This window comes from Balaenoptera physalus (assembly GCF_965194825.1).
Source record: "Balaenoptera physalus genome assembly, chromosome: 10".
Classification (NCBI taxonomy): Eukaryota; Metazoa; Chordata; class Mammalia; order Artiodactyla; family Balaenopteridae; genus Balaenoptera; species Balaenoptera physalus.
The window spans coordinates 87900793-87928666 of record NC_138889.1 but is presented as its reverse complement, the minus strand read 5'-3'; the positions used below and the strand labels follow the sequence as shown (position 1 = coordinate 87928666).

General features: G+C 39.6%; 1 protein-coding gene and 1 long non-coding RNA gene across 2 annotated transcripts; one reads left to right on the top strand and one right to left on the bottom strand.

Annotated features, from left to right (window-relative positions):
- Positions 1-287: 287 nt before the first annotated feature.
- On the bottom strand, positions 288-19651 carry DEPDC7 (DEP domain containing 7). The gene is made up of 9 exons (XM_082410549.1): positions 19332-19651; positions 9793-10183; positions 8055-8182; positions 7044-7233; positions 3883-4094; positions 2651-2793; positions 2347-2472; positions 2165-2243; positions 288-1846 (listed from the first exon to the last, which is right to left on the bottom strand). The coding sequence occupies exons 1-9, from the start codon at positions 19402-19404 to the stop codon at positions 1653-1655; spliced, it is 1536 nt and encodes a 511-aa protein (XP_082266675.1). The 5' UTR covers positions 19405-19651; the 3' UTR covers positions 288-1652.
- Positions 19572-27580, top strand: LOC309636902. Its single transcript, XR_014250299.1, has 2 exons — positions 19572-19648; positions 20039-27580. It is a non-coding gene; the product is annotated as an uncharacterized lncRNA (long non-coding RNA).
- The last annotated feature ends 294 nt before the right edge of the window (positions 27581-27874 follow it).

The following is a 27874-nucleotide window of genomic DNA, read 5'->3' as shown; positions in this document are numbered from 1 at the left end:
TTTTATTTTTTATTTATTTATTTTTGGCTGTGTTGGGTCTTCGTTTCTGTGCAAGGGCTTTCTCCAGTTGCGGCAAGCGGGGGCCACTCTTCATCGCGGTGCGCGGGCCTCTCACTGTCGCGGCCTCTCTTGTTGCGGAGCACAGGCTCCAGACGCGCAGGCTCAGTAGTTGTGGCACACGGGCCCAGTTGCCCCTCGGCATGTGGGATCCTCCCAGACCCGGGCTCGAACCCGTGTCCCCTGCATTAGCAGGCAGATTCTCAACCACTGCGCCACCAGGGAAGCCCTAATTTTATTTTATTTATTTATTTTTGTCTGTGTTGGGTCTTCGTTGCTGTGCACAGGCTTCCTCTAGTTGCAGCAAGCAGGGGCTACTCTTCATTGCGGTGCGCAGGTTTCTCATTGCGGTGGCTTCTCTTGTTGCAGAGCATGGGCTCTATGCGTGCGAGCTTCAGTAGTTGTGGCACATGGGCTCAGTAGTTGTGGCTCGTGGGCTTTAGAGCACAGGCTCAGTAGTTGTGGCTCACGGGCTTTAGAGCGCAGGCTCAGTAGTTGTGGCGCATGGGCTTAGTTGCTCTGCAGCATGCGGGATCTTCCTGGACTAGGGCTCGAACCCATGTCCCCTGCATTAGCAGGCGGATTCTTAACCACTGCGCCACCAGGGAAGTCCCTGTGGTTATGTTTTTAATGTCCTTATCTTTTAGCTATACATACTGAAATTTAATAGATGAAGTGATAAGATATATTAAATTTGCTGAGGTGGGAGCACAGAATAGATGAAACAAGATTTGCCATGGGTTGACAACTGTTGAAACTGGATGATGAGTACATAAGAGTTCATTATTGGGGCTTCCCTGGTGGCGCAGTGGTTGAGAATCTGCCTGCCAATGCAGGGGACACGGGTTCGAGCCCTGGTCTGGGAAGATCCCACATGCCACGGAGCAACTGGGCCCGTGAGCCACAACTACTGAGCCTGCGCATCTGGAGCCTGTGCTCCGCAACAAGAGAGGCCGTGACAGTGAGAGGCCCGCGCACCGCGATGAAGAGTGGCCTCCGCTCGCCGAAACTAGAGAAAGCCCTCGCACAGAAACAAAGACCCAACACAGCCAAAAAAAAAAAAAAGAGTTCATTATTCTGTTCTCCCCATATTTATATATGTTTGAAATTTTCCACAATAAGCTTTAAAAGATGTTGAAGTTTTCAAAAGCATTAGGACAGTTCAATTTTTGACTTGTCTACAGTTTATGGTAATTGACAAATTCACTTTAGCATAGCCTAAGTTTCTATCTTGTATCTTTAAGAAGTATACCTTTCAAGGTACAAACCATACTCCTATTAACTTGTAATTACAGACTTCCTTACTGTTTAATACTTTCTTATATAAACACTGCAATGTCATATCATTTAAATTCCTAGGATGTTCTATAAAGTATTGTGCACAATAATTATAAATCAACCCACCTAAAAGAGGTCAATACTTAACAGCAATACACCATCTAATACTCAGTTTCAGACACAAAAAGTTATACAAAAAAGTTTTATTAAGTACAGTTTCATATTTAGAAGAACATCCAATATTACAATGTGATTGGATCTTTAGGATACATAATTTATTCTTAAAATACACAAGTTATATACAGACACTGGAACACTCAGTCCCCAAAATACTCAATAAAGATGTCTGGGTGACACTTATAGAACTGAGCTAGCAATTTTTTCTTCTCTTTGGCAGAAAGTTTTGAATCCTCATCAATATTTTTTAGTAAATTCATTAGCTCATCCTTGGTTGTCTTCATTGTATGGTCAGAATAATCACTTTGATCAATTCTCTGGCAATAAATATATCCTTAAAGTTTAAAAGTAAAAAGTTCAGTTAATGAATCTATTCCTCAGATTTAACTAGAAAAATCAAGCAACACTTTTATACTTATATATTTTTCCCCATTTTGTAAAATGCATGTAAAGATGCTAAGCACTGCTGACTTTCTAACCCTGTCAAGTTGCTTTTTGACATAAGGAGGCTCTCAGCTAAGTCTGGATAGCTCTGAGGAGATTGATTAGAGTCTAGTTGAAATTAAAGTGCAACTACTTACAGCAAAACACTTTCAAATAAACACCAGGAATTTATCCTTGTGAGACATGGAAGTAGTATTTCTCAGATTACCTGCATCTCTGTTTGGATCTCTTCCCTTCTGAATGTCCATGAGCTTAACACTGACAATTTTATGTAGAGTTCCAGGAATCTTAAAAAAAAAAAAAAAAGAAGGAACATGGAACATTATTCAAATGCATTTTAACCTAGTGATCTATTACATAAGTTCAACTTAACTACTTTCAGAGTTTTACCTTAAAAACATCTTTTTGATGATCCATTAAAAAGAGTACCAGAAGATCAGTTTTGCCTTTGGATAAATTTTTATTGTCAACAATAGCTTTTGAGAATTTCCTTTTCACAACCATTCGGTTGTCACTCTATAAAAATAAAACACACACCCAACAGTATATATTTTTAAGAATTGTAATATAAAAGGGAATGTTAAATATTAATAGCTACTATCCATTTCAGCATAATTGATGCTGATGATGGAATAATACATCCTATAAATATTACAGATACTGAATACAATTAACATTTAGACAAAAGACTTACTTCTTTCTGTAATTTAAATTCAGAAGGATGTGCTGCAACAGCCATGAAATACAGTAGTCTTCTAAATTCTTCTCTATTTTGGGAATCCAAAAGCTTTAGAAAGAGCTGAGTAGCTTCTAGTGCTATTTCAGTCTTCCCATTCACTTCAGCCAAAAGAAAAAAAATGCTTTTAATTTTGACCAGACACGACTATATCAAAGGGAACAAAATTCAAGTTAGAGCTTACGCTAATCAGTAAACTTATCCAAAACGATGTTCAAAAGCAAAACAAAAAGACTAGGAATTACAATGAATGGCCAATACCATCAAGAAAGCCTATACTTGGGACTTCACTGGTGGCGCAGTGGTTAAGAATCCACCTGCCAATGCAGGGGACACAGGTTCGATCCCTGGTCCGGGAAGATCTCGCGTGCCGCAGAGCAACTAAACCTGTGCACCACAACTACTGAGCCCACATGCCACAACTACTGAAGCCCGCGTGCCTAGAGCCCATGCTCTGCAACAAGAGAAGCCACCGCAATGTGAAGCCCATGCACCTCAAGGAAGAGTAGCCCCCGCTCGCCGCAACTAGAGAAAGCCCGCACGCAGCAACGAAGACCCAACACAGCCAAAAATAAATAATAAATTAATTAAAAAAAAAAAAAGCCTATACTCGAATTGGCCAGTCCTAAGTCCTTGTCATACACAAATCTTAAGATGTTAAATCTAACTTGGCTTTGTAAATAAATTCTCAGCCTATGTTTTCCAATAATTCACTACATTTTGAGGGTACACTATGTATACAGTACTGATGTATCCAACTCTACCTGAGAAAAATAAAGGATTCTCTGAAACCTGCCACTTGTTTTCAACAAACCATATGGAACAGTCTGGCTCACTGGTACAAAGACAAAGCAGAGTGTCTGCCATTGTGAAGAGAATGAAGGGGGAATGGTGATAGTGCTGATAACACTTTCTGAAAAAGAGAATTGCTACTCTATGCTTATTAAGCTTCCAGTGAATGAGAGCAGCATTCTCCTGTGGCAACCAGAAGTCCCTGAATAACTTCAGAGCTTATTAAAGCCTCTTTCCAAATGAGGCCTAGAAGTTTTGGAAAAAACACACTTTCCACGGATTAATCCAGATCCACTCTCAGCTTGAAGTAGTACCATTTTGGTTAATTTTGAGGACAAGTAACATTTTCCTGTTCCCTCCAAAAGAGAAATTCTTGTATCCAGTAACATCTTACTTACCTAGGAGTTCTGCAATTCCATTATGAACATCAGATAGGTGATTTAACAGAGGTTCCCTACTACTGTAATATTTGCTAATGGCATCAAACAGAAGTTCTTTCACTAAGTCTATTCTATCTGGTTGCTCAGGAAAGTTTCTGCTTATGTCTACAACCATCTGGTCTGGAAGGTATTCCAAGCAGTCAATTGCTGAAGAAAGCCACTCATCTTCCCTATGGGAGAAAAGAATTATTATTTTAAAAAGCAAAGGATAACCAACGTACACTCAGTACCTAATTTACTAGCTATTTCAAGTTTCCTACCAGAATAAATCTCTATACACCTAGATAAAGAGATGTGTAATTCTTTTTAATATATAGCTAGATCATGAATCACAGATAAAAAGTTGGGTTTAATATGTCTTTTTTTTTTTTTTAAGTGAAAACAGAATCCATCCACTACAATATAGGCCTGAGAAAGACATCAAAATTCAAACTCTGCTCCTTAAATTTACTATGGAGGTCCAGAAACTCTAAGTTGCTTGCTCAGGGTCCCAGGTAGGACTAGATCCCAGATCTGACTCCTAGACCAGCATTTTTCTAATATAGTATTGCTTACTTCAAAGCTCTGTGTATGATCTATCATCTCTGACTTTGGCTAGAAGAGAATACAGGAAGATAAGGTACAGTTTCAAAATAATTAAATATTAATTACCATTTCTAATAAAATGCCAGTTGGGTAACTTAAGAAAATTGCTACATTTCAAGAAACAGAATGACTAAGTTGTTTTTTTTTTTTTAACATCTTTATTGGAGTATAACTGCTTTACAATGGTGTGTTAGTTTCTGCTTTATAACAAAGTGAATCAGCTATACATATACATACATTCCCATATCTCCTCCCTCTTGCATCTCCCTCCAACCCTCCCTATCCCACCCCTCTAGGTGGTCACAAAGCACCAAGCTGATCTCCCTGCGCTATGCAGCTGCTTCCCACTAGCTATCTGTTTTACATTTGGTAGTGTATATATGTCCATGCCACTCTCTCACTTCGTCCCAGCTTACCCTTCCCCCTCCCCGTGTCCTCAAGTCCATTCTCTATGTCTGCGTCTTTATTCCTGTCCTGCCCTTAGGTTCTTCAGAACCTTTTTTTTTTTTTTTTTAAGATTCCATATATATGTTAGTATACGATATTTGTTTTTCTCTTTCTGACTTACTTCACTCTGTATGACAGTCTCTAGGTCCATCCACCTTGCTACAAATAACTCAATTTTGTTTCTTTTTATGGCTGAGTAATATTCTACTGTATATATGTGCCACATCTTCTTTATCCATTCATCTGCAGAATGACTAACTTTTAATATTCAATTTGTTAATATATATAGTTTAAAAAAAATCATGTCCTCCACTGCTGTGGACTCAGGACAATTAATTCTGCCACCACCCAGGTCATGTCATCTCCTCTGGTCATCAGCTTCATCATAAGATGTAGATAGATGAACTTTAAGGTCAATTTCTGATTCTGTACTTAAAATTTAAGGTAATCATAAATTTTTTTTACATGTTACTTTAGATTGTAGAAATGTAATTTAAATTCTTGTAGAATAATAAGCTTCCTCTTTATATAGAGAGTTCAATAAGTAGTATGTCGGGATTAATTTTTTCACATAAGGGTTTAAGCTACCTTTTGACATTCAACTGTTTATTAATAATTCATTAGAATGTAGAAATGGTGAAGTACTAAAAATATAAGTTGTATTCCTTTCAAACATTTGCATATTCCTAACCACTGGAACACTATCTGCTAAGGCAAAAATCACTAAAAATTAAATAAACTAGAAAATACAAGATTTTAACATTTAATAATTTTACTTAGGGGAAGAGTTTCAAGGTTATAAGGAATATAGAACTCCTCCTTAAGGAAAAATAAAATCATAATTCCCTTAGCACCTGGAGTTAAGCCTTCAAATTTTTAATCAGGAGAGTGTAGTCAGAGGTGAGAGCAAGGTTATTTTCATTATGTTTCTTTAATAAAACCAGTTAATTTAAAAATACACTTATTTTTTTTTAATTGTTATTTTTAATATGGTTGTAAAACTAAATATAATGACAGAACTAATTCTTAAAAGAGAACTCATGTATGAAAAGTATAGTAAACTCAATATAAAATAATGGATTTTTATCACAACAACCTGGAAGGTGGTGATGCAGTAAAATAAATAAATAAATAAATAAATAAATAAATAAATATATATATATATGCTTAACTTATAATACATATGGGATAAGTATATATTCTTTTTTTTTTTAACATCTTCATTGGAGTATAATTGCTTTACAATGTTGTGTTAGTTTCTGCGGTATAACAAAGTGAATCAGCTATATGTATACATACATCCCCATATCCCCTCCCTCTTGCATCTCCCTCCCACCCTCCTTATCCCACGCCTCTAGGTGGTCACAAAGCACCAAGCTGATCTCCCTGTGCGATGCAGCTGCTTCCCACTAGCTATCTATTTTACATTTGGTACTGTATATATGTCCACACCACTCTCACATTGTCCCAGCTTACCCTTCTCCCTCCCCGTGTCCTCAAGTCCATTCTCTACATCTGCGTCTTTATTCCTGTCCTGCCCCTAGGTTCTTCAGAACCATTTTTTTTTTTTTTTTAGATTCCATACATATGTGTTAGCATATGGTATTTGTTTTTCTCTTTCTGACTTACTTCACTCTGTATGACAGACTCTAGGTCCATCCACCTCACTACAAATAACTCAATTTCGAAAAACACATATTTAATACACATTCTAGAAGACTATAAAAGCATATATAGTCAAAGGAGTCTAAGAATTTGACAAATCTGTTCATTTTGTTCCAGGTCCCTCTGAAGACCAGACAGCTCTAAGAGAGCAGACAGCCCCACATTTTAACAAAGAAGATGGAACATAATCATTTTCTTCACTTGATGTGCAAGTGAGATATATGTGAAACAAAATGAATATGAAAAATAATGACATTTAAATCTCCTTAATTTTGACCAAGGTAATTTTGTTCATTTTTCCCAATACTGATAATATCAACTGACAAAGCATATCTGATCGTATGGACAAAAGTCAAAAGATTATCTTAAAACTAATATCTTCCTATAAACACACTCAAATTATTATATGTATTTCCACATACTGAGATTCACCGTAAGCCTTGAGAATCCCTCGATCCAGATAGTTCCTGTTGTTGACCAAGTCAGGCTGCCTCTTTGGTTGAGTAACTTTAGGTACCACCTCTTGCCGTTTGAGGAGGGAGTCAAGGAGTGGAAGGTCTATAAGTTGTAGCAGACGCCCAACTGTTTCTTCTTGCCATACTTCATTAATAACTGCACAGGGAAAATAACAAGGGGAAAAGTAACGATTAATAGTTACTACACGCTCACCACAATATCTGCCTAGGCAGGTCTAAGCTAATAAACTTGTGGCAAAAGAAAAAAAAAAAAGGAAGAAGAAGAAAGAGAGAGAGTCAATTTTATGAAGTAGTTTCTTATAACAAAGTAAAACAATTCAAGATTTGTTTAAAGTGTAGGAGAACAGACATTGGACAACAGGAATTCTTTTCATTTTTGTACTGTAAAAAGCAATATGGCTTGATAAGAGATCAAGTCATATAACATGTTAATAAGGACCTTGGAAGAAAGAATGATTCATTCACTTTGAAAACTGGTTTGAAACCATTGGCTGCAGATTATTCTGCTCAGGGTTTCCACAACTGGGATGGGGGAGGGAAGGTGGAAATCAGTCATTAAAACCACATTCCATTGCCACAGACAAGGAAGAACATATAACCCTGTAAATGTTTTAATATAATTGTCAAATTTTTATTTAACCTAATAAAATCTTAGGGAAAGATATATCTGAGAGCAGATTTTAAATAAATTTTTTAAAATCTGCATGTAAAACATTTCAGATTTGAATCTCTGCCAGCTGATAGGACAAAAGTCAGTGTTCCAGAATTGCAACACTGATCTATTTGTTAAAGATAATAGACCTCTGTTAAAACTTAATATAAACAGCTTTAATACACAGTGTGCTCTTTCTTTATGCTCTGAATATCTAAATTCTAATAAAGGTTAAGATTGAAAAAATTTAAATAACTTTATTTGAAGTTAGTCTTCTATTTCTTCCTGTATCATCTTTAGCTTACCTTGTGGAGACAAGTTTGCAGAGATATTTACGTGAGGGGAGTCAGCAGGCTTTAAACTCAGATTTTCCCACAGATCCTCTAAACTTGCAGATTTGATATCGGAGGACTTAAATAATGCATCTGCATACCTAAAATAAATTTATTTCATAAATTTCTGTTTATTAGTAAGCCTACAGAAATATTTTTGAATTTGACAGCTAAGAGTTTCTAGAAAGTTTATGTATTTCAGAGCAAAAACATAACAAATACAAATTCTAAGAGTAGAATGAAATACAAAAACATCCCACCTTCTTTCTCAAGCCTGAATATACACACTCTACATAAATTCTCCTTTGAGCATTTAGATTTAAGTAATTCAATGACTAAAATGTTAGTCGCCAATTTTAAAACATAATCAAACACAGTCAAACTTCATTATGCTTACTGTTTTATTAGTTATCTCTCTTTCCGGGGCATTCTCTGGTAGATAGCGCTCAAATACATAACTATAATCTCTTATTCATAATTCTGAAACCCAAAAAGCTTTGAAAAATTTAAAGTTTATTCAGAATTCATATAGTGACAAAACCTGTTCTGAGACTATCACAGCCTTTATCTATCCCAGTTAGTATGAATATTTTCACTGCAGAAATACTAATGTATTTGATTACCAGATGCTGTCCCAGATCCCTCTCAGAGTGTTATCTAGTAAATGATATATGTACATAATGACCTTTCTAAAATCTCCAAAGTTCCAAATTCCTAAACGCATCTGTTCCCAAAGGTTTCAGATAAAGCACGTGGACCTACATTTGGAAAGTACTGACTGTGCCCTACCTTATCCTCCTACTTCCTTCCTATACAGAGAGAGGTAAATTTTATCATGTTTTAAATATAGAGTTAAAAAAAAACATTTGAAAGTCAACACACTAAAACTCTGACTTTGGGACAGATCTGAATTGTAAGAGCTTCAATTACATGGTCACCTCTTCACAGCTTAGCTGAGGGGAGTAAAAGGGAAAAGTTTTATCTCATGACAAATAACTAAGTTAGCTATGCACTTATCACCTACATCCATTTCAATCACTGGGTTCTACAATTCTGTCCCCCAGGCTCCCTTTAAGTGATTCCTGCTCCTCCACTACTGCTGCCTACTTCCCCCCTCATCTGTAGACCACAATATTGCAAGATTCCTCTCCCCATTAGGCTGTCCATATAGCTGCCTAAAATACAATCTCATCATGCTTAACGTCTTTCTGTGGCCTCCCCAACATCTGTGTGATCACGTGCAAACTCCTTACAATGTCCTATGAAACTTTCTGCATACTGGCTCCTTTCATATTTCACATCTGCTATTTTCTGGATTCTAGTGACAACCCACCTGCTTGTCTTCACCTCTCCTGTTCTCATACCACTTTGTGTATAAACTCTCTTAACATTTTTTATACTGTAATTGTAACTTGAAGCAGAAAAATCAAAGTTTGTTGATGGTTTCTGCTAAATATGTGAACAAACAAGAATTCTAGGAGATACCAAATAAACAAAAGTTTGCTCTACTTTATCAAATTTACCCACAGACCCAGATTTTAGCCTAATTTACTGTTCCAAAAATAACAAAGGCAGTCAGCATCTCATTAAAAAGTAGACAAAATCCTGCCAATATCCCCCCTGCCAATATTATGAGATGGACGCGCTACCTACTGCACTAAAGAGGCCCCTCCCCCTGCCAACAGTAAATGAAAATCTAACATAGACTAACCTGGAAGGTGAAAACAGTTTGTTCTCTTTGCCTAATTGACTGTCTTGGTTAGGTATCGTTGTGAATCTATAAAGACTGCAACTACTATCTTCAAATGTAGGTTTTTTGTCTTTTCCAAAGACTTTGGTCGGAACGGCTTCAAATACTTTGTAGTCCATAAGTGCTTGACACACTCTCACCACTTTGGCCCGAGGAATATCTACATCACCAAAGTATTTATTCTGAATTAGGTGAGAAAAAATGACATCCACAGCTTCCGAACCAACAAAACAGTCATTGTGTCTTTTTAAATGATGCCTTCGTTTTTTCACCTCCACTTGTGATTGAAGAGTGTTTATAATGCTGCTCCATACATATGTGGCTCCAAACGGCTTCTGGGCTACACTGAAACCTGGAATGCGAAAAATCACAGAGTCACCTCACTCATTTGTAGTAAGGTCTAAGCAATCCTTAAGCAAATCTCCAAAGTTATTAATAAGAAACAATTATGAGGGCAGCTTGTTATTGAAATATGAAATTATTAGTAGCAACTCATTAAAAAATGTAGTGCCTACTATATGCTAAACACTGTTTGATGTGCTAGGATACAAGAGTGGGCAAAATAAAATCCCTGTTCTTATAGACTTATTCTTTGTGGGAAGATACAGACATTATGTATATGTTAGATCAGTGCCAAGAAGAAAAATAAAGCCAGGTAAGAAAGAGAATGCTGTTTTAGATGGGAGGTCAGAAAAGACCTCTTTGACATGGTGATCTCTGATCAGAAGCCTACGTAAAACCTGGGGGCAAGCTGTGCAGTTATCTGGGGAAAGAACAGAGAGAACAGAAAGAGCAAAGGCCCTGAGGAGGGGGTATACTCCACTATGAGAACAGGAAGGAGGCTGCCATGACCTGAGTAGGTGACCAAGGGAAAGAACAGTAGGAAGTGAGATCAGAGAGGAGTGACAATGGGGTTTGGAGTGGGGGGATGCAGATCAAGCAGGACCTTGTGGCAGTTACCAAGTATGTACAAGAGCTCTATTAAATGCCTATATAAATGCTCTAATCTTCAACAGCAACCCTATGAAGCAGACATCACCTCTATTTGAGAGAAGGAAAACAGATTCACAGAGGTTAAGTGTAACCTCCAGACATTATATTGTAAGAGGTGGTACTGGGATTTGGTTCAGTCTATACGATTTCAAAGCATTTATCAGTCAGATAAGACAGACATACAGATAGACACATGTATAGTTATAGATATACATACACACACAATGCTTGTTGGAATAAACTAATTATTTTTAAAGCTTCTTATTATGCAGACTCATGAGTTAAGTACTTTGTTATACAGGATAAACTAACAGTTTGGTTCCTGTTCAATAGGAGCTTATAGCCTATTGCAAAGATAGGAAAAGCACAGAAATAAAGTAAGGTTTTAGAAAACGTGCTTTCAAAGGATCCATCACAGTTTTCCTCATTTTATTAAGTTGATATTTGGCATAGCTACAAAGAAGAAAAGGAGAAACAATGCAAAGAAAATGGGGGCTTCCCTGGTGGCGCAGTGGTTGAGAATCTGCCTGCTAATGCAGGGGACATGGGTTCGAGCCCTGGTCTGGGAAGATCCCACATGCCGCGGAGCAACTAGGCCCGTGAGCCACAACTACTGAGCCTGCGCGTCTGGAGCCTGTGCTCCACAACGGGAGAGGCCACGATAGTGAGAGGCCCACGCACCGCGATGAAGAGCGGCCCCCGCTTGCCACAACTAGAGAAAGCCCTCGCACAGAAACGAAGACCCAACACAGCCAAAAATAAATAAATAAATTAATTAATTAAAAGAAAAACTCATAGCTAACATCTTAAAAAAAAAATAATGGACCTTAAGTTTTAGTAAGCTGATGGAACTAAGTCTAGCTAATCGTCAGCCTGGTGGCTAGCTGGCTTGCTCTCTTTTTATGTAAACACATAGTATGCCTTTTTATGTGTTATACCTTTTAATGACCCTCTGAATATTCAGTTGTTCTAATCTTTAAGCCCCCATTTTTGTTAAGTATATAACTCCTTTATTTCCAAGATATTTTGGCAGAGAAATTGAAAACTGATTACATCCCTTAAGGTAGTCTAAAGAAGGAAAACAATATGCAACGGTACAACAATAATGAATAAGGGGAATTATAATTAAAGAAACTCCTACTTGAAATTACCTTCCTGCTTTTTTAGATAAAATAGAATATGTAAGATGAAAGCAAAGTTTCTGAAGCACATTAAAACTCCACTTGGGAATTCCCTGGTGGTCCAGTGGTTAGCACTCGTGCTTCCACTGCCAGGGGCCCGGTTTCCATCCCTGGTTGGGGAACTAAGACCCTGCAAGCCACGCGGCGCGGCTGAGAAAAAAAAAAAATTCCACTCAATGCACTAGAGTCATAAATTTTAAGTGGGTCATTTGAAATTCATCTTTTGTGCTGCAATAAATATAGGGAGTGTAGTGAACCACAGTGTATTCACCTATAGTGTAATTTTGTAGCTACCATAAAAATTACTAACATACACACACACAGAAAACCCTTTATTGTTTGTGTATTTCCAATACCAAAAGTAGATGGGTAATTTTACTATCTATCCATTATTATGATCTTAGTTTAAAATAATCAGCAAGATTATGGGTTTTTTAAATTAATTAATTAATTAATTTTTATTTTTGGCTGCAGTGGGTCTTCGTCACTGCGCGCAGGCTTTCTCTAGTTGTGGCGAGCAGGGGCTACTCTTCGTTGTGGTGTGCAGGCTTACTGCGGTGGCTTCTCTTGTTGCAGGGCACGGGCTATATGCGCGTGGGCTTCAGCAGTTGTGACACATGGGCTCAGCAGTTGTGCCTCGCGAGCTCTAGAGCACAGCCTCAGTAGTTGTGGCACACGGGCTTAGTTGCTCCGTGGCATGTGGGATCTTCCCGGACCAGGGCTCGAATCCGTGTCCCCTGCATTGGCAGGCGGATTCTTAACCACTGCGCTACCAGGGAAGTCCCAGCAAGATTGTTTTTAATTATCAAAATTATATTTTTAAATTCCAGATACTTCATAATCCATTACTAAACAAAGAAGTAATTGATGCTAGTTTTCCAAATATGTGAGCAGTTTTAAGAACTGAATTATGGAGACTCAACTAGATAAATCAAGCTGAAACTAGACTTACTACTGGTACTGTATTTAGTCTCTACTGAGTAGAGCCAGAATCATGCACTGGATGGAATCTCAAAATATGTCCAGGTCGTTCCCCTGGTATCCAGAACTAGGAGTAGCTGTCCTGGTTCCAGCAAAGGAGGATTAGCACTTAATATTCTTAACTTCCTAACATACCAGAGATTATAGCTGAGATTTAAATGAACTTAATGTCTGTTCTTTAGTCTTTTTTCAAATCTTCATTATATTATTAATAGTAGCTAACATTTGAGGACTTACAATATGACAAGCTCTGCCTTCTCTCATTTAATCCTGATAAACTTCTCTAAAATAGTTATTAATAATCCTAGTTTGAAGAAATTGAGGCTCAGGGAATTAAACAAACTTACCCTCAGTTTTACAGGTAGTAAATATATACTAGCTTTTCTTAGTACTTAAATATAAATATATTAAAAGTAAGTCAGCAGGGCTTCCCTGGTGGTGCAGTAGTTAAGAATCCCCCTGCCAATGCAGAGGACATGGGTTCGAGCCCTGGTCCGGGAAGATCCCACATGCCGTGGAGCAACTAAGCCCATGCACCACAACTACTGAAGCCCTTGTGCCTAGAGCCCGTGCTCCACAACAAGAGAAGCCACCGCAATGAGAAGCCCGTGCACTGCAACGAGGAGTAGCCCCCGCTCGCCGCAACTAGAAAAAGTCCACGCGAAGCCAAGAACACACAGTGCAGCCCAAAATAAATAAATTAGATAAATAAATTTTTTAAAAAAAGAAGCTTTGTAAAAAAAAAAAAAAGTTAGCAGATAGTTTTAGCATTAACCTTTCATTGAAGACTTGGATTAACTGAAAGAACTTTAAGTGAGCCAATGGGATTAAAGAAACAAAAAAACAACTTTAAGATTTGTGAATCCTTAACCAAGCTATTTAAAAACACTTAGTAGTCATTACTCCTAAAATAAGATAGGTATCATAAATTCTATGATATATACTGTCCATAGTACACAGGAAAGGAAAATAAGCAAGGTTCAAACTTGTACAGCTCAGATTGCCTATTAAGTACCAACAAAACAGACTTCTGGGCTAGTAATAATACTAAAGATGAAACACATAAATCATAACAGTTGAGCTACAAGTAAGTAAGCATAAAAACCCTAAAAGATAAGGCTGACTCACTTATTAATTTGAGATCAATAAGACAACTGATGGGGGTGAGAGCCTCAATGACGTGAAAAAGGCTAATCTTCACAGGGGAATTAAGAAATAAAGAATATATTTCCCCATATTAACTTGCTGTTTAAATATGGAAAATCAGGAAGTCTTGCAGGTTGGATAACACAGTATAAAAGGTTAAAGAACAGGTTAGAGCAGGATAGTAGGCACCTGTGAGCCATACAATGTTTCCAGAGTTCTCCAGGCATAATACAATTCAGCCCTTTCAGGTCCCCTCTGTTCTCACTGACCATTAATTCCCAACCATTGCATCCTGGTTGCAAATATCCTGGAGTATTTCCCCTTAAGCATCACCACCCACAGACCCAAACTCATGTTCATAGAGATATTTTAATACATAATCTACCCTGGACTTGACGACTAAATGTGCCAAAACTCACACCAGGATAGCCTGTTTTTTTAATGCTGACTTCACCAGTTGAACACAGATCCCCCACATGCTGGTTTGAAACTTCTTATTTATCATCATCTAAGAGCTGACATGAACATTGGTATCGCTGACCATGGCCCAGTAAGATGAATTATTGTGACTTCTAAACAGGATTCGAGAGACCCGAAGTATACAATGAATGTTTTGTAAGTCTAGCAATCAGAATTTAAGCTTCAGCTTGTCCTCAAACTTCACTTACATATGAGCTGGACAATTCTTTAAAATTCATCACTATCTACATCTTGATGCTTCTTTGTTTACATTTGGTTAAGCATGTTCCAAAAGCATCATGACCTAACGATCAAAGTCTAGAGACCAGCTGCGATAACACTGAATAAGAGACTTAACTTTTATAATTTGTTTTCTTCATTTACTGATACAAGAATTAAACACTATGTTTAAGGTATGTTTCAGGTCTAAACTGCTGATTTGTAGGACTTTAGAGACTAAAATTATATCTCTCTCCATTTAGACATGGTCATTGAACACCAAACAAAATATGTAAGAAATGAAGCATAGGAACAAATTTGACCTGTCGGATAAAAAGCTTTGAGAAGCTATCAAGAGGCTCAGAAACTGTTTTAAACTAGATCTATAACATACTACACATGCTCGTGAGCACTATATAAATCTAGGCTAGTTAACATTCAGTTTTCAAGCAGGCTTATCTTTATCTGTGTGAAAACAATAGTTATTTTTCCAAAGCAAAGACCCATCCTTTGCATGTATTTGAAATCTACCCAAAAAAGTTTACCAGCCATAAAAAAATTAAACTTCTAATATTGAACTTATGTGTATTTGTAACACTACTAATAATCATCTTTACTTCTAAAAAGGCACACTAAATAATCAAGTCATTATAATAATAATTCCTTAAAAATCAAGTCATAAGGCAGACAGGTCAAGAAATTACATTTACTCATTAAGTCACAAGGGGATAATCAGCATCAACCATGATCTGTGCAGTCAGCATCAACTATGGCCCTGCTGTGAAAACCAATTTAAGGGTGAAAACAATTCTATAATCATGCCAATCAGTGAGATTATATTAACTCCTTAGATCAATAGACACATTATAAAACTGGATCCCAATGTAAGGTAAACATACACACAGAGTTACTAAAACATGCTACTTCTAAATGAATATGTAACAATTTTATTTTCATTTTTGGATATTACACTGCCCCCACCCCCAACACACACAAAAGAAAAGAATTCAGATAGCTCATGTTAGGCAGTTTTGCACAAAACTTAAAGAAATTGTGAGCTACTGCCTTATTTCATTCAAATTTCCTTATACTTCACAGAGGTTCAAATTATTCAATACTTGTTAGTTGTAGATTATTGCCAACTATTAAAATATTTTAAAGAAGGGTTAACACAGTGGTTCTTAGTAGGTGATTTTACTCCCCCCGGACATTTGGCAATGTCTGGAGCCATTTTTGGTTGTTATAAGCTGAGGAGGGAGAAATGCTACTGATGTTTAGTGGGTAGAGGGGCCAGGGACACTGCTTAACATTCTACAGTGACAGGCCAGCTCCCGCAACAGCAAAGAAAACGTCAGCAGAGCCAAGATTCAGAAACCCTAGGTTAATTGAATACTGTTTAGACATGGAAACTTGTGGTAATGCAGCAGGCACAGTGCTAGGTTCTGTGAATAGAAAAACACAAGAGTGTGGGTTCTGGAGTCCCAGAGAACTTGGTTTTCTATTCTTGGCTCCATCATTACTAACAATGCAATCTTGGGCAAACTGCCTAACTTTTCTGGTGCAAAACAGAGTTAATTCCACTTCTCTCAGTTATTGTGAAGGTCATCTGAGATATATATGTAAAGTGGCTGGCACGTACCCAGCAATTAACAGACGTATAAAAACGAAAGGGGAAATTGTCTCAATCTAGAAGAGCCGAAGGACATGTGGATTCACTGTAATGTAATATCCTGGATGGGACCCTGGAACAGAAAAAGGATATTAGGCAAAAACTAAGGAAATCTGAGTAAAAGCATGGACTATCAATATCGGTTCACTAATTGTGACAAATGTATTACACTAATGTAAGATGTTAATCATAAGGGAAACTGAGTGAAGGGCATCTGGGAACTCTAAGCACTAACTTAGTGACTTTTTGTAAATCTAAATCTATTCTAAAAATGTTTATTTAAAAAGTAAAAAAAAAAAAAAAAAAAAAAAGGAAGGCCTCTTTCTTTCTCTTCCTTTCTTTGAACTAAGAAGACACAGTCCCCACCCTCAAAGAGTTTACCTTTTACCTATTCATACCACTTGGATGATGATGTCAAGCTCTGAACAGTAGTCAGCCAAATAAAGACCACTAGCAGGTGAGATGACAAATGTGACACATACCAGAAGATTTAACTCCTCATCAGAAGATAACAAGTATATAAAATCCTAAATCATTTAGGATTTGAGAGAATTTTACTTAAGAATTATTTTTTTTCAAAAGAGGTTTTAAAACATTACAGAATTGTTAAGACAAAGGAAAAGGACTACATTTATTGGACATTAACCAAAATTTCATGAAAATAGATAAATGTAGAGAGCTGTGCTTTGAGTGTTAAAACTAGGCAGATGTGACTGAGTGGGGAAAACTTCCTATACGCCAATATCAATACTGCAACACTTTTACTGCATATTGGTTTTGGTAATCCAAAGTTTGTTTTCCTCTTACACAGCATTAGAGATGTCATGCTGAAGACTGACACTGCCTCTGAAAAGAAGGCTGCAGGTAAACTATGTAAAATAAATAAAGAACAATTTTAGAATATGTTTAGAGAACTATTAACAAAAGTAGGCACTGACCCCTGCTTTAATTCATACAGATTAATGAGATAGCATATGGGAAGTACTTTGAGCTCCCTGGAAAAGTGATACCAGGTGAATTCAAAGAATTAGGTTACAGTATAAAGGGATAACAGGATAACATACCACTTTCTTGCTTGTCTATATTAAAAGACAAATTTCTTCAAACTACTCACTAAAGGTTAGCATACAGACTTTATTTCTTCTACATAAATCAGGTCCCTGGTTGTTACAGCCCCTTTAAACTATGGAAGAATTACTAATAGGTAGAGAAACGAAAATACAAAGCTGCTTGCCAGAGCACATAGAAAGAGAATGGCAGGGAACCAAGAACACAGGCTCCCATTACCATGCTCGCTAGGACTGTGACAAGGCAACTAAAGAGTGGGAAGGGGGATGAACATAGGATAACAGGTAGGGTTCCAACTGTAGCAACCAAAACAGATGAGAAAATGCAGTGGGCCCTTCTCTGCCCACTGCACCTGGTGTGCAGAAGACAGTGGTCCTTTCCTTGGGTTCAAATTCGATGACCAGCACTTCAACTCTTCCCTCTGAGAGTCATCTACCTAATTTTGAATACATATTCCCTTATATGAAGAACCTGTTCACTAATGACCAAAGCTCAGAACAGGTATTTCAGCTGTTAGAGAAGACAGGACTTTTAATCACATAAAATTTGGCAATCTCTTTCACTCAGAAAGTAAGCCTAAAGACTTCTCAAGACTGTTTCCAATATTATTTGATTTTATATTCCTAAACGATGAAGTATTTCCCTTCTCTTCACACTGTAAACACTGGAGAAATTCTGAATGTAGCCATCATGTGCTTATTTGAATCCTGTTAATTGGAGAGTAAGATTAATGTTAAGATCGTTCTTAGAAAAGTACAAATGAAAAGTGGTTCTCTATCACAATTTATCATCAGCATTTTGAAGATTAAAAGGAGCCTTACTAATTGTAAGTTAAAAAGAAAACTGGGGCCACTGAGATGCACCCAATTTGTCCTACGTCAATCCACTGACCACTGTCGCCTTGAGGAAGGAGTCACAGTTTCACTGGTTTGCTTTTACAAATGAAAGGCTTAATAATAAGGGAACTAATTCCTACAGCAACCCACATTGTAGCTACAGAAAGGGGGGAAAGTTGTAACTTCTCTAAAAGAAAAACAAAAAAGCCAAGTATTATCTGTACCCCTTAACTCTATTAACTGAGACGTAGGGTATGCTAAAATCGGAATTTTAGAACCGATCATCCGATTCCGTTCAACTGTTTGGACATTTAAAGAAACCAAGATGTTAGCATACTAACATCCTAAGTAACCTGCCCCCCAGGACATGATTAAGCTGGCAAAATTCACCAGTGTCTCTCCTTATCTCATGCAACCATTGAAAAGGAAAAGCAAAAACTTCTATTCATTGAAATACTGCTTATCCAGAAAGTGTAACTAATAAATACCTTTTATGCCAAGTTCCTGCCGGTAGAACTTAATATAACAGAAACCTCTCACCACTCCCAGGAAGAGTCTGGGCAACAAACTGGGCAACAGAGGCACTGGGCCCCTGGTCATATTGTGGAGTCAAGGTTTGTGGCTGAGACAGTAACCAGTAATGATGTGGGGCACGTCTGGAGACCTACTGCAAGCGCCTGGCACGCAGCTGGCGCACAGACTAGCGCGCGGTGAAGTTAAAGTCTGGCTAACTTAGGAGAAAGCTGGCTGCGAGGGCACCAGGGTCCGGCACAACAGCTCACCGGCGGGGGCGCCGGCCCGAGCGGCCACAGCTGTGCGGAGCTCGCGGAGGCGGCCGCGGACCTGGCTGTACCTGGCGGGATCCCCCGCCCGCGCGAGAACCTCAGCCTGCGCCCCCCGCCCACCCCGTGACCCCCACCGTCCCCGGACCGGGTCCTCGGCACCTACCGGGAGGCCTCTGCGCGGGACTCTGGAGAGCCGACAGGTTGAGCGCCGCCGCCTTCTCCCGCACCGTGGCCATGGCCGCAGCCGCGCGGACACCGCCGCCCCAGACCGCCGCACTGCGAAGTGGGCGCCACCACCGCGGCCGCCAGTTAACTGGCCCGGGATGGGGCGGGGCTCCCGCCAGGCCCCGCCCCCGCCCGGTGATCTGCTGTTGCGCGCCGCGCGCCGCGCGCCGCCGGTCACGTGCAGGCCGGGGCCGACTGTAACCTGAGGCCCCGCGAGCGAGGAAAAGGTGCGGATCCCGCCCTCGAGGCAGCCAGGTGGGAAGTATTTCGGGGTGCTAAGCCCTGCGAGTCCGCGCCGGCCGCACGCGGCCCGCATCCCGCCCCCGCCGTCAGCACAGCCCACGTGCAGGCAGAGGTATGCGCGCGGCAGGCTCAGACCAGCAGGGTGCCGCGTCTCGCCCTGGATTAGTTCTGGGGCTCGGCCAGCTGTTTAACTGTCTTGGCCTTCTGTGTTCTCACCTGTGACTCGAGGGCAGTATTAGTATCCGCTTCGCGGAATTTTTTTAATGAAGATTACACGAACCAATTCATGTATTTTAGTTGTTGAGTCTGGAACATAAGTGCTTAAAATTATGTCATGGTGATAAGTGCCTCGAGGTTTTCACGCATCCCCACCTGTAAAGAACAAATCTTTATCTGTTTCAGGAGAGCAATGTCTAGAGGTCACAGTCAGGAGGGCAGCTGGCTGGCCTTGGGGCTGGCTGCCAAGGAAATCGGTGCCGCCTCCAAAGTAACTCTGGGTCAGGTGGGTAGGGACAGAGTTAAGAAAGAAGGGAAGGGGCTGTTAAGGGGAAGTTGAAAACAGGGAATCCAGGGATCCAGCGCTGGGGTACCTCTGAAAAGATGAGTGGTGTAAGAGACCGATAATTCAATTGCCAGATACTTAAACCCCGCCCCCCCCCCTTTTTTTTTCAAATTTGGGGATTTTGCAATCATGTTAAACCTTTGGTACCTACAATAAATGTCTTCTTAGAAGGAGGATGCCTGTGTGATCAGGTTATAAACCGAATGGTTTTTTGTTTTTTGTTTTTTTTACTTTTGGCTGCATTGGGTCTTAATTGCTGCGCGTTGGCTTTCTCTAGTTGTCGTGAGCGGGGGTTACTCTTTGTTATGGTGTGCAGGCTTCTCATTGCGGTGGCTTCTCTTGTTGTGGAGCACAGGCTCTAGGTGTGTGGGCTTCTATAGTTGTGGTGCAAGGGCTCAGTAACTGTGGCGTGCAGGCTCTGGAGCACAGGCTGAGTAGCTGTGGCGCATGAGCTTAGTTGCTCCATGGCATGTGGGATCTTCCTGGACCAGGGCTCGAACCCGTGTCCCCTGCATTGGCAGGCGGATTCTTAACCACTGTGCCACCAGGGAAGCCTCAGAATGGTTTTTAAATGGGAGTTCATTACTTAGCTTATTGGAGGAAGCTCCTACACGTAGTTGCTTCAAAATGCTAAGAAGAATACAAACATGTGGTTATTTCAAAGAACACATACCAAGAAATTGCGACCCTAGGGACCCCAGTTTAGTGGGTTAGACGTGGGCCATTGCTGCTCCTAAGATTTAGAAACGGTTGCCAGGATTGTCCTTTTTTTATGCGCTCTCTCCCCCTGGTGGTAGTAAAACCCAACCGCACCTCTGTTCAAGGAATTTCCTTTGTCATTTCTCAGTTGACTACTCAGTTGACTACTGTATCTCAGAGATAAGATACAATTTAGGACGGGTTTCAGGTACTCAGTAGACCAATTAACTTTAGTCTACCCCATGCTGTGTAACTGAATGAACATACAAGTCCATCCCCACTACTTGGGGAAAAAAAAGCTTATCTTATTTCTGAAAACAAATCTTGACAAACACTAATATTGGGTCTTTTGAAAAAGGCAGGTGACCTCAGTGACTATTTTGATGATTTATATAACATTTCAAAGAATTTTTACCAGCCTGTGCTATCTTTGTCTATCTTACCTGGTGAAATGCTCTCTTTTACTTGTCTGCATTCTATGTATCTTGGAGGCCTAATTCAAATCCCACCTTCTTTGCTGGACAGATTTTTTCCAGATTACACTGATATATTCCTTCTCTACAGACCCATGACATTTATCAAATACATTACTGTTTTATGGCCCCATCGTACTGATACTACCTAATTATTTCAGCGCACACGTCTTGATTGCCTAGCAAAGTTGGAAAACTGTTCAGGGCAGGGAGAATATCTTAACCTCTCAGATTTCTTTCAGTATCTGTCATGCTGGGCACATAGTAGATGTCTTATATAGTAATGATTATCCTCATTAAAATACAGAGCTTTTAAAAATATCAAATTCATGCTTTTAAAAATTTAGTTTTGTTGTTGTTTGTTTGTTTTTGTTTTGGCCACGCCATGGGGCTTGCAGGATCTTAGTTCCTCGACCAGGTTTTGAACCCACGCCCTCAGCAGTGAAAGCGTGGAGTCCTAACCACTGGACCACCAGGGAATTCCCCAAATTTAATGTTTAGGAGCCTCTAGTTAAAAAAACATTAAAAATCGCTTTCATATCTAGAAGTGTCACAATCAGTTTATGACATGAAAGGAAATTTCGTCCATCCCTTTCTGGATGAATCTAGTGCACTGCTGCACAGCCTGCAGCCTCTTTCTTTCCTTCTGTTCTATAAAACTACTATAAAACAGCATGCAACTAGGTAATTTTTGCACAGTTTTTTTTTCTTAACAGAGTGCTTTAAAATCATTTTTATTGATTATTTCTCAAACAAGTGTGTCAAGTCAATATTATGTTTACCATATGGGAAAACTTCGCTTGGTCTAACTTGTCTAAGCCAGTTAAGAGGCAGGAAACAGAACTGTTCTGGTGCAATCCTGCATACACACACACACACACACACACACACTAAATCACCCCCAAACAAACAACCAGCACTACCATTTTCTCTTACAGTGGAAACTAGAAATGTAAATCTAGAAGTGTAAAAAAATGATGAATAAAAATCTTCTGGAGTTTTTGAAAAAACTTTGTTATTAAGGTAGAAATTTAGTGCCATTTTTTTCACTATTAAAACATGGGAAGTGTAATTTTTAAATTTTCACCTCAAATTTTGGCTAAATCAAACTTCACGCTCATATCTTAACCAAGACTCACCCTCCCCAAAATTGCTGTAGTGGACTATTTGTGTTTTAGGAAAGGTATCCATCTCATATTCACTCTCGTTTTCAGTGGCCAAGTGGTTGGGGAAATGAGGAGGAGGCCACCGAAAACAGAAAGGAATTGAAACCTGTTTTCTAGAAAAGATCTGATACACAATTTATAAAGCTGATACTTGGTTTCCAGCCCATGACACTGAATATTTCCCCTGTCTCGCTGGTTGTTATTCCTCCGTCTCCCTTCCTCTGATTCCTCCTCTTCTCCCTGCTACTAATAATGTTCAGGTGTCCCAGAGCTCAGTCTTTGTCCTCTTCTCTATCAATCATTCACTCCTTCAGCTAACCTCGTGTTTTAAAAAATCATTTGAAGGATCCCCAAATCATATCTCTACTGTAAACATTTCATTAAAACTGCAGCCTCATTTATCTGACTGCCAGGTCTACCTCTCCACTTGGATGTCCGTTAGGCATCCCAAACTTAACATGTCCAAAACCAAACTCCTGATCTTTCCCCCTCAAAATCTCTTCCACACAAATTTCTCCAGCTAAGTTAATAGCAACTCCAGCTCTATAGTAGCTCAGGCCAAATATCTTGGAGTCATCCTTAACTCCTTTTCTCTCACTATACACCCACCCAATTCATGAGGAAATCTGTTGGTCTATTTTCAAAATATGTCCAGAATATGACCATGTCCCAGTACCTCCATTCCTACTACTCTGGCCTGAATCGCTATCACCTCTTACCTGGGTTACTACAGTAGCTTCCTAATTGGTCTTCTTGCTTTTCTCTTTGCCCCACCCTTTTCAGTCTCTTTTAACAGAGCAGCTAGAATAGTCCTTAAACCATAAGTAAGATCATGCCACAGATTAAACCTCTGCAAAGGCTACCCATCATTCCATTCCAGCCACACTAGTTTCTACCTGTTCTGTTAACACATCAGTCACATTCCTACCTTAGGGATCTCTGTACAGTTGTTCACTCTGCCTGCAATGCTCTTTTCCCAAATAAACCCACAGCTAACTCTCCTGTATTCAAGTTTTGGTTCAAACGTCGCCTACTCGATGAGGACTTCCTTAACAATCCTATTCAAATACTGCCGTCATGACCTCATCTCTCATACTTATCCCTCAGCAATCCAGACCCTCCTTATCTTGGTCTTTTTCTCTTTTCCAAATTTCTTATCCTTTTCTAATACTTGTACTAACTTCTAAAAATCTATGTTTAGTGTCTGTTTCTTCCCTCTCCCCCAGTGTAATCTCCATGTGGTTAAGATTCATCAACATATCCCAAGTACCTAGAACAGTGCTTGGCACACAATAGGCATTCAATGAATATTTGGTGAATTAAAGAATAAAAAATAGACTCACCTTGCTATTAAGTTCTCTTATTTACATTGCAGAATTGTCCCATAGGTTCCATTTTGAGTTTTTTCAGTATTTTTTCATTCTTGAAAGGAAAGAGGTCTATTTAAGTCTAACGTTTGCTTAAAAACAAAAGAAGGAGATCCTCCTTGGATCGCCACATTACACACTGTTGTGTGGTTGAATATGTCCTCTCCAGTCTTTAAGTGGGAGAGCTCCTTGTTGTAAATGTGCATGACTAGGTCCATTATCCAACATCCTGAGAGTTTCTTTTTTGTGTTTGGTGAAATATCTGTACGAGGGTCAGCTTCCTAACTTTTTATTTGGTCCAGCTCCCATTCCACATAGATTGTGTGACTGTATTCCGTGTCTTTCCTATTGCAATTTCTTCCTAGGTGGGGAAATACCACATCACCTGCGGGCTTATGTTTGGTGTGGGCGTGCTTACCCTGAGGACTTCCAACTGCTGTGGCTTTCAAAGGCCTTTTAAATGTGGCCTTCAGTTGGACTGCTCCCCTAAAGTCTTATGACCTTATTCTTTCTGCCACTCCCCCCCCTCTTTGGCCACGTCACTTGGCTTGCAGGATCCCAGTTCACCGACCAGGGATTGAACCCGGGGCCATGGCAGTGAAAGTGCCAAGTCCTAAATACTGGACCACCACGGAACTCCCTTTCTGCCACTCTTTATTCCACTGAATTAGAGGTTGATAGTTGGATTCTACCAAGATCTCCTTTATTTACTTACCATACCACCATCCTTTTGTTTTTGTTTTTGTTTTTGTTTTTTGTTTCTGGAAGAGAAGTTGAATGTCATCTCTGGCGTGTTTTTCTTCAATCTGGTCTTGTTCAACACCCAGAATTTTTTTTTTTAAGTTTGGAGCATTTGGATCCTATCTACTTATTGATGCAGATTTTTTTCCTTGTTTTTAAGTTCCTTTGGCCTTTTCAGTTGTAGTTTGGCAGCAGCCTGTTATAAACTGGTGCCTGGAAGTCCAAGAGTATATAATTCAATAATTACCTGTAGGATGTGTACAAAAGTGTTCAGTCTCTTTTGCACTTGGAAATAAGCTCCCTAAATGATTTCAGGTTGTAGCTAGATTTGGGGACTGCTAGAATAGATCATCAGTGAGGCTTATATTTAGGACTGAAAAACTTTGTGCTGACTACAAATGTACCTGAGAGCTTTAAGCAGTACCCTCAATTTGTCACCACTTAGCAGCTTTCTCTTCTGGGAGTTCCTTTTTGTTTTCAAAACCAAAAGGCATTACCCCAAATAGCAAGATACTGCAGACATCAAATTATCATCACTGCTTGAGATGTATGTGGACAAAGAATGTTGCCTGCCATTTCAGTAAACAAAGACTGTTACCTGCCATTCTGGTGTTTTTTGAATGGATAAATGATGAAATCCCATAATTAAGATCCAGGGAAATTATGGCACTAGACAGTGAATCCTAGAAAGAATGGTTCCCTTTGAAACATTGGGAAATTATAACGCAAAAAGTCTAATTTGAAACAACTGTTTTTGTTTTGTTTTGTTTTTTAGAGTATTTTATTTTCAAAGGAAAGTACAAGTGAAAGCAATCTTTTTTTAAAATTAAATTTATTTATTTATATATATATTTTATTTATGGCTGTGTCAGATCTTAGTTGCGGCACTCAGGCTTCTCTCTAGTTGAGGTGCGCAGGCTCAGTAGTCTGTGGGTTCTGTAGTGAACCCACACGCAGGCTTAGTTGCCCCACGGCCTGTGGGATCTTAGTTCCCCGACCAGGGATCGAACCCGCGTCCCCTGCATTGGAAGGTGGATTCTTTACCACTGTGCCACCAGGGAAGTCCCAAAAGCAATCTTGAAGAGTCAGCAGCAGTTAGTTCTGTAGTGCCAGGTAAGGATCTGGAAGTAGCACATGGGATTATATAAATGTGTACATATCTTTGTATGCATGGGGATTTTTTTTATTATTATTATTTACTTATTTATTTATTTATTTTTGGCCCACCACATGACATGTGGGATCTTAGTTTCCTGACCAGGGATTGAACCAGTGCCCCCTGCAGTGGAAGCGCAGAGTCTTAACCACTGGACTGCCAGGGAAGTCCCTGAAACACCTGTTGACAGAAAAAAACCTGCACAACCTAAAAGTTGAGAATTATGTTTTATTTGGCCTACTTACTGAGGTCTATAGCCCAGGATAGCAGCCTCTCTGATAGCTCTGAGGAACTGTTCCGAAGAGGTAAGAGAGTTGCCAGGATATATAGGAGTTTTTGCTGGGAAAAAAAAGTTTAGTTGAACATCAAAAGATTATTGCTGGGCTTCCCTGGTGGCACAGTGGTTAAGAACCTGCCTGTCAATGCAGGGGACACGGGTTTGAGCCCTGGTCTGGGAAGATCCCATGTGCCGCAGAGCAACTAAGCCCATGTGTCATGACTACTGAGCCCTCATGCCACAACTACTGAGCCTGTGTGCCACAACTACTGAAGCCTGCATGCCTAGATCCCATGCTCCACAACAAGAGAAGCCACTACAATGAGAAGGCCGTGCACCACAACGAACAGTAGCCCCTGCTCGCTGCAACTAGAGAAAGCCTGTGTACAGCAACGAAGACCCAATGCAGCCAAAAATAAATAAATAAATAAATACATTAAAAAAAAAGATGATTGCTAATCACAAGAAACAGACATCTTGAGTTAATGATTTTGGTGCTTTTCTATGTATGGGAAGATACAAGAGTCTCTGCTCATTGAAATTATTCCCGTGACATACATCTTAGCTACCTAGGGCCAGTACCCTGCTTTTCTCCATCCTGAATTACCCTCAAGGCACACCATGGGAGTGGGGGGTGGGCATCTACAGTGGCTGATGGCTTGGTGGCAGCAACCTGTTTTTTTCCATCCTGAATTCCCATCAGGATGTACCCTGCAGGGGCAGCTGCAGTGGCTGATAACTTTACGGCTGCAACATCCTTTGTTTACTGAAATGGCAGAAAGAATATTTGAAGAACTAATGACCAAACAACTTTCTTAATTTGATGAAAAATCTAAATCAACACATTCAAAAAGCTCAGCAAACTCCCAAAAGGTAAAGTCAAAGAAATCCAAACCTAGGCACATCATCATCAAACTGTCAAAAGTTAAAAACAAAAAGAGACTCTTAAAAACAGTAAGGGATACTCAATTTGGTTAACAGATGACTTCTGAACAGAAGTCATGAAGTGCAGAGGGACAGCATATTTCAAAGTGCTGAAAGAAAGAGACTATCAATCAACAGTTTTATATCCAGTAAAACTATACGTCAAATGAAAGAGAAATTAAGACATTCTCAGATAAACAAAAACTGAGAGAATTGTCACTAGCAGAACTGTCTTACAAGAAATACTTCATCAGGGACTTCCCTGGTGGCGCAGTGGTTAAGAATCCACCTGCCAATGCAGGGGACACGGGTTCGAGCCCTGGTCCAGGAAGATCCCACATGCCACAGAGCAACTAAGCCGGTGTGCCACAACTACTGAGCTTGTGCTCTACAGCCCACGAGCCACAACTACTGAAGCCTGTGCGCCTAGAGCCCGTGCTCCACAACAAGAGAAGCCACTGCAATGAGAAGCCCACTCACTGCAACGAAGAGTAGCCCCCACTCGCCGCAACTAGAGAAAAGCCTGCGCACAGCAACGAAGACCCAATGCAGCCAATAAATAAATAAATAAATAAATTTTAGAAAAAGAAATACTTCATCAGGCTGAGATGAAATGACACTAGACAGGAACTCAAGTCCACATAAATTAATGAAGAGCACCAGTAAAGTTAAATACATAGGTAAGTATAAAAATATATATAAATATATTTTTGTTTGTCACTCTTTTATTCTCCTGATTTTAAAAGACAACTGTGGGAGTTCCCTGGTGGTCTAGTGCTTAGGATTCTGTGCTTTCACTGCTGTGGCCTGGGTTCAGTCCCTGGTTGGGGAACTGATATCCTGCAAGCCATGCAGTGTGACCAAAAAAGAAAA